At 39.5% G+C, this 7,858-nt stretch overlaps 1 protein-coding gene across 2 annotated transcripts; it reads right to left on the reverse strand.

Annotated features, from left to right (window-relative positions):
* Positions 1 to 1,783: 1,783 nt before the first annotated feature.
* Positions 1,784 to 4,259, reverse strand: LOC106395547. 2 transcript variants are annotated; one of them, XM_048764454.1, is made up of 2 exons: positions 3,944 to 4,259; positions 1,784 to 3,603 (listed from the first exon to the last, which is right to left on the reverse strand). In XM_048764454.1, exon 2 carries the CDS (start codon positions 2,586 to 2,588, stop codon positions 1,989 to 1,991), a length of 600 nt encoding a protein of 199 aa, XP_048620411.1. In that variant the 5' UTR covers positions 2,589 to 3,603; positions 3,944 to 4,259; the 3' UTR covers positions 1,784 to 1,988. The 2 variants fall into 2 exon arrangements, with proteins under 2 accessions (XP_048620411.1, XP_013691427.1); XM_013835973.3 differs by having other exon boundaries at positions 3,944 to 4,247.
* Positions 4,260 to 7,858: the final 3,599 nt, after the last annotated feature.

The raw sequence follows: 7,858 nt of genomic DNA on the forward strand, positions 1-7,858 counted from the left end.
TTGTGCCAATACTCCTCCTCGTCTCGTCTTTATATGCTTCTTGTAGTTTCCTAGACACCTCCAAAATATCCTCCTGAGATCTAGTGTTATCCATTTGTACCTCCTCAAGGGCTTTCTGTAGCTCATTTATTTTTTCCTTTCCATATGGTGGATTATTTTTCCGCCACGTAGCAATTTCGTGTCTACAGTTACTTATTTTATCCACTATCCCATTTTCTCTTCCGTTACTATTATCTGACCAGCCCATTGTAATTGATTCCAGAAGACCTTCTTGGCCAATCCATCTTTTATCGAAACGAAATTGTCCTTTCCTCCTGGGAACTTTATCTTCTAGATAAGCCATCACTGGGCGATGATCAGATGCCACCATCCCTAAATATTCTGTATAATAACATGGAAACAAAGTATGCCATTCCTCATTTGCTAAAGCTTGATCAAGACGAAACCTTATCGTCACTGCCCCTTTTCCTTTTCCTCGTCTCCTCCCTTGTCATGACATTTTATTTCCCCTAGCTGGGAATTCCAATAAATCACTATTCCTGATCATATTGTTGAAAGAGATAAATGAATCCGCGCTTCGCAGAGATCCCTCATCCTTCTCATGATTTCCAGTGATCTCATTTAAATCACCAATGATGAACCAGGAGTCGGATCGAGAAAGCCCATATCTAGTCAAACGTTCCCATACTTGTTCCCTTAACTTTGGAACTGGATCGCCATACACAAACGTAAGATAAACCATTTTTCCAAGAGCCACCGCTTCCACATCAATCATTCTATTACTAGAGTATAAAACCTGAACCTTACTCATTATTGTAAAAAAGCGCTAAACCACCACTCCTTCCCACTGGGTCTACTGTAACCAAATTATCGAATCCAAAATGTTTTTGAAATCCCTGAACGAACTCTGAATCTTTCTTTGTTTCAGATAAAAATAAAAAAATCTGGTTTATGTTTATGTCAAATCTCCCTTAGATAACTTATAGTCCAATCGCTTCCCATACCACGATAATTCCAACTAAGAGCTCTCATATTAAAAAATATATATAAAAAACTCCCAAGAGCTGGCTAATTTGGGATTAAAGATACCCTGAAGACCCATCCACCAAAACACCATAAAAAAACCAACTTGTCCATACTAATAAAATTTGCAAAATCATGAGAATCCCTTGATTTCCACCATTCAATAGTAAGTCTTTAGTGGTCGTACTCTCCTTACAAAAACTCTCAGACCTTTGTGCCATAACAACACCAACAAAATAAGAGCAACACTCTTTTCCCGACATAAGTAAAATAAGTAGAAGTATTTTGCAAATGAAATGTTAGTATTGTGCAACTTTTTTCCCATACCATAGTCAAACCAAAATAAACTCAAATACAAATTGTTCCCTGAACTAAACAAACACCTTGAGAGAGCCTCTTGTGGACTTTCCCAACACGCCACATCCAATCGCTAATCACGACCAATAACATACGTAAAGTACGTAATATTGTTACGATATCGCGTAGCCTGCCATCCCATAACGAAACCTGTGCTTTCCAGCAAGCCTTCCTCAGCTCCAAATCTCTTGTCTGCAACTGGTTTAAAGAGACCAGTTGTAGTGATGATAATTGTGATACAGTTCTACACATCTTGAGCATGAACCAGAAACCCATAAGCCATATGTAATCATTTATCCAGTCATAAGATAGTAGAACACTAAAATGACCAACATTAACAACACAATTCATCATTATCCAATAAATTAAAAGAACACTCTGCAGCCTCAGACACCAAAAACCATACTCAAAACAGAAAATTTTATTCCATAATGCAAATAAGCCGAGACCACAACACCCAAACAAAGACCCCACCCTGACCCAAACAAACCCGAAAAGAAAACTAGCAAAGCTCGTAGAGCTTATCAAAAGCATAATAAAAACCAGAGTAGAGAAACCCAAACAATCCCAAACCTTAGCTAAAATTGTGTTCAAATCCATAAAAATTCTTAAGGTTTTGGCTGTTTAGGGTGTGAGGGACCCTTCTCTTCCGCTTGTTTAGCACCACCTCCTTTACGCACACCTTGCTTGACTGTCGTGCGCTTGCAAGGTGAGTGAAGCACTTGCGCAAACTTCTTCATGTTGTTTCCACCTGCGGCTATTGAGAACAGTTGTTTGCGAGTACCAGCCTTCTTCTCTCCCGCAGTAGTTGTGCTTTCAAGACCCTCAGTGTTACCAAGAACCAAACTTTCCTCAAGATCCCCACTTGCATCATCCTTGCTCACCTCCTTATCTTCCCCATCTGTAAGATTCTGAAACTCGTCCACAAGCTCCAATATCGCATCAGCCTCCTCCCAATTTTCAGGTACTTCTCCCAGCTCCATTCTTTCCCCGTCAAGATTCATAACACCTGCTTCCACAACCTCTTTGGACCGCTCAAGTTCCACATTAATTCCTTCCTTATCTAGGCAATTATTTGCAACATCGAGCTTCTCCCTAACAAGTTCTACACCGTTTTCCTGCTCCACAAGTTTCACTACCATACCTGAATCACCGAGAGGCTGAGATGTTCCCGGCTGCGTCCTTGATGGAGTAGCTGGCTTAGGCATCGCCTCATGTTGCAGACTATTGCTCCCACTTCCTTCTAGACAGATCTCTCCTTCTTCATGTGCTTCCACTCGAGGCTTGCCCAGGGGACTTCTCTCTCTTCGTTGATCTCTGGAAGAGCGACCTCTCTCTCCTCAAACTTGCCTCTAGGCTGCTCCCATCGAGAGTTGCGATTCCGGGAACCTCCTTCCTCGAATCTACCATGGTTACGGTTCGAATAAGATCTCTTGTTCCTCATACATTTTGCCTTTGCCCTTTCCAGAGTAACCTTTTTGATCCTTGGCGTCCCCCATCTCCATTAATCACCACTCCTTTGTAGCTCCGTGCACGATCATCCTTTCTAACAGCAGATCCCTCTCTTACTTCCTTCTTCTTCACCGGGTTAGGGTTCAAGGGGCAAATATCATGATCATGACAAAGACTCGAGCAAATAGAACAAAAAACGAAAAGCTTCTCATACTTTAGAGTAACCAGAGCCTCCTCTCCCTCGTAGAACTCTCCCCCTTTGAAATCCACAGTAGTATCGAAACACAGCTCCTTTCGACCATCCAAAATCACCCGCATTTTACCATAATCCAGATCTACATCCGTTGTCTCCCCTATTGCATCCCCAATGCTCTGGAAGATAGGAGTTGACCAGAACTCTGTTGGTATCCCCTCAAGCTTGATCCAAAACGGGATTTCTGAGGGAAAGTCTTTGGCCATCCTCCAGTAATCGAAGTGATAGGGTTGCATCTCCAGGATCGCCACCAAATCCTCTTCTTTCTCAAAATGAAACTGGAACTTTCCCAGCCCCAAATCTGCGCCCACCACCCGATCCTCCACCTTCCAAATCTTTGGTAACATCACAAGCAGAGCCTTAACGTTTTGTTCCTCCGGATACATACATCTTCCGATAAGATTCTTGGAATAACCCTTGATCAAGCCGGAGTTGTCAAAATGAGGAACATAGATCTTCAAACGTTTGCGATTCCCTTCACCAGATTTCCCATTACCAACATTTCCAATCAAATGACCCTGAGTCATGATCACCAGCACCAAAAACAAAGACAAGAAAAACGATGTAAGAAACTCGTATGAAAGTCTGAGATAGTAACTAGAGCGAAGCTCCTAATCCTTATATAGATCCACCCCTCAATGAGAACCCCCTGCGAAAACCTAATATCATTAAAACTGAATCCTCTGTGATTGATTGTGAAATCTCTCAAAGCGCAAGGAAAACTTCCAAAAAGCCCAAAGAAATCCATATTAATGTCCATATTTCCCCCCACTACATGATAATGGAATCGGGGAGCCAGATTACGACTTTCTAAAACAGAAGTGAAAGATCTTCTTTTTATGATACCAAATCGCATACCTCGTAATCCCTGTGATTGATCTTCTGGATACCGCATCCATATGGAAGATCTTAATAAAAACCATTGCCTATTAATCCCAATCCTCCTTCCCAGCATATGGAAATCCCGCAGATTGCCCATTAATTTCGTCTCCGACCATTCGAAACACGAATCTCCATTAAATGAATCCGATTTTCTCACCCTTCCCCCAATCCATAGATCTCCCCGATCCCGAATCTTCCTTTCAGAGCCCGGATCCCAATCTCGAACATCAAAACCCTAGAAGTAAATTGCCTTGCCGTCGCCTCTGGAAAAGATATATAATTTTTATATATATATATACCAGTGGTTTGTCCGCGCGCGATGATATTTATTTTATTGGTCTGTTAAATCTTTTATTAATATAGCTTAAAAGATTAGATGGTTAACTAATGTGATATCTTTAAAAATTTTGTTTATAATTTTTTTGATAAAATGTTTTTGGTTTTAATGCTTATAAGTTATAATCAACATGTTTTTTTCCCCTTTATTTGTATAGTTTTTTGATATTCAATAATTTTAGAGTAGCTGTTTTTCCATCCCGTAATTTCAACCGCACAAATGTGGATCTGCTTCATTTTTGTTATATATTTTTTCCTATTTTAAACTTTTTTAAGTGTAAGGTTATGTCCACCTCATTTTTTTTGTCGATGAAAGGAACATCTATGTTCAACTGTGAAGACTTTGGTAGCGTAGGAAGTATAGTGGAAGTTTTTGTGCAGGTTAATGCTGCGGGTGAAGGTGCTGAGTTCTTTTTGGCTCTGCTGCACACTCTGTTTTTGTTTTTTTTTTTTTTTGGAAGCAAATGGTTATTCTATTACTCAAACTAGAGGTGGTCTGGGTAGCCAGACCGGAATAGAACAACCAATAAAATATAGAGATCTATGAAAAGAACGTGCATTCCTAGCTAACGAATCTGCAATCTCATTTTGCGTCCTTGGTAAATAGCTGATCTTGAAGTCCGAAAAACACAACCGAAGAGTTTGAATGATTTCCAGCTCAGTTGAGAAGTTGGGCCAAGCTTGTGGCTCTTGTATCATTGCAATCAGGTCCTTGCAATCAGTCACAAATCTCTGACAGGTCGAGTGTTGTATCATGCTCTCCATTGCCCATCTTAGCGCTTCTAGCTCAGAGTGTAACGATGTTTCTTGCCGCATTAAGTTCCTGGTCCCCATAAGTTGAATCTTCCTCATGCTATCCTTCCAGACCCATCTCATTCCACTAGACTGAGCTGTGGAGGTCCACGAACCATCCACCATGCAAATATTATCCAAGCTTAAGGCCTGTGTTTCTTCATCAGGTTGTCCCTGTGGAGGAACATATATAGTTTCCTTCGCATTATGCCAAGCTTGACACTCACTCTCTGCATACCTGACTAGTTCCAATGGGTCTCTATCTATGCCTCTGAACAACTTATCCTGCTGCACACTCTGTTTTATTGTACGTGGTTCTGTTCAAATATATGAAATGATCCAGTTTGGGGGAAAAAAGGTTATGTCCACCTCCTCAAATTTTATTATTTACTCTGGTATATTTGATAAACAGCGAAATAACCACCAAGTTCCCATAAGGCCATAACAGCCTCTGTTCACCGTTAAACCTCTAATCATGTCCAAAGCCATGGAATTAACTGAAATAGGAAGCTTTAACTTATTTTACAGTAAAGCTTAGAAGAGTCAAATTTAAACGTAAACTGAAGACTCAACGAATGTCAAAACCATCAAAATCCAAAGACAGTTACGAAATCAGCAAAAGAAAAACTAACATGCTAAACTCTTTTGAGTATTGTTGGCAAATTTGGGAGACAAAATCTACACAATGCAAGTTTAAGGCCTTTTTGTTTCTCAATCTTCATCTGAGCCCGACTCTTTGGAACTCGACCCATCTTGTTTACTATCATTGAACCTTTTTTTTGGTCGAATGATCCTTTTCTTTTATCTTCCTCGTCCTCACTATATTTGCTTTCATAATTCTCTTCATTCTCATCTTCTTCTTCCTCCTCCATACCTTCTTCTGCAACCTCACCCTCGAAATCATTGGTTCTTCTCAAAACCTCGACTTTCAGTGATGTCTTTTGATCACAACTGATCCGAGCATTTCCTAGGTAGAACTCATAAGCAAGTCAAATTATAAGTATCTTCTGCATGTTTCAGGCGTTTCTCTATTACCAATCTTGATCGGCTTTTAACCTTCTCTAACTCCATTGTTCTTTGCCTCGACGCTTGCTCCTAAACTTTTCAGTGTCTACCTAATATCACTTGAAGAAGAGTGTATAGCTTCAGCTTCATCCATGGAACTAACCTTCTGAAAGAACCAGACATTGTTTGAATCCGCAAGAACAACCCATAAGCATTCCTCTTTGTGGTAAGGTAAGTGAGGAATAGCTCCTAAGAGTCCACTGGAAAATTTCAGAGTGATCCAAGCTTGAACTATTGCCTTCAGTTTTGCAAGCTTGAACTATTGCCTAGGAATCACAATTTTTAACACCTTCTCGATGTCTACCAGAGTTCTCTCTGACAAACCAGCAACCTCCCCGACCAGTTTAGGACGTTCTTCCAAGTAAAGCTCTTCAAATTTTTGGAATATCTAACATGCAATGCTATCTTTTTAGCGGTAAATTCATTGAAATGAGGGAGTTGCAAGAAAGGAACACTGTCTTTTGAAGCTGAATTCCTCGCACTATGAGGAGCCTACAATAAAAAACAACATTAATAAAACTGGAAAACTGCAAACGTTTGGGGCAAAAGTCAACTTGAATTTTTTTTTGATACCTTAAGAATGCAGTCATTTAATCTCGACGCTTCATCGCCTTGCCAACACCTCTCTATTGCAATTACCTTTGACCAAAGTGGTTTGTTCTGCCTTGCAATGTTTAAACTTGCCCACCCTCTTTAAGTCAATTCCTTCCTAAGACTTACTGTTAATTTCTCTGTCCGCTATCCTCACACCAAAAATATCTTCGGGGTAGACATGGCGGACCCGGCTGTTGTTCCGCGGCGATACGAAAACATTATAAGTTATAACATCAGATCTTTATAAACTGGTCAAAGAAGAAGGTTTTAAAAAACCTCAAAAGTGAATCGTTCCAAGAATTTATATGTGTTTCTCTTTGAAGAACATGCATCAGATTTCATAAAATAGTTAGAGTAGGATGAAAGCAAAACCTGAAAACGAATCGCCGATCAACAGTGACTTTAGGTACTGCCGCTTCCAATCAAACAATTCTTAAGTGGTATTAGGGATTGAAACTGGGCCGACAAAATCACCATGTGGAGTCTTCTTAGATCTGAAGCAAAGCAAATGGTTACTGTATATTAAACCAATAAAAAAACTGCAGATGAGAGATGAGGAACTAAAGAGTTAATGGCGTCTTGATGCAGCTACGAAGACCTGATTTAAAACTCAAGTTGATGGCATATCATGAAATGAATGCATGGAAGCTTAATAGCCTACAGTTACAGAGAAAAGAAATCGTTAACCGCGAGAGAAGATAGGAAAAACATATAAGAGCTCATTATCTTAAACACTAGAAGGGTGTCCGCGCTTCGCGCGGGATATTATTTTATTGCTGTTAGATATGATTTTTTGGATGATGTAATTAAGTGGTCAGTCTTATTTGTAAAGAGAATTATTTGATGTTTTATTGTGTTATGTAGCATTAGATAATATGTTAATATATTATGTCTTTGTTTTTCAATAATGTGTTGCTGTGTGTATAATAGTACTTGTGTGGTGAAGTGAGCTTCTAATGTAAATTATATTGAATTTTAATAACTTTGCATTTAGGCAATTCTTAATTTTAAGATTGATGGTTTTAGCGTCAGAATTGTATTTTAATTTGTCACATTTTTGAACATTACTCTTTTAAATTTTTTTTGGCCATTCTCCATATTTTG

This window comes from Brassica napus, chromosome C7 (assembly GCF_020379485.1).
Source record: "Brassica napus cultivar Da-Ae chromosome C7, Da-Ae, whole genome shotgun sequence".
NCBI classification, from domain to species: domain Eukaryota; kingdom Viridiplantae; phylum Streptophyta; class Magnoliopsida; order Brassicales; family Brassicaceae; genus Brassica; species Brassica napus.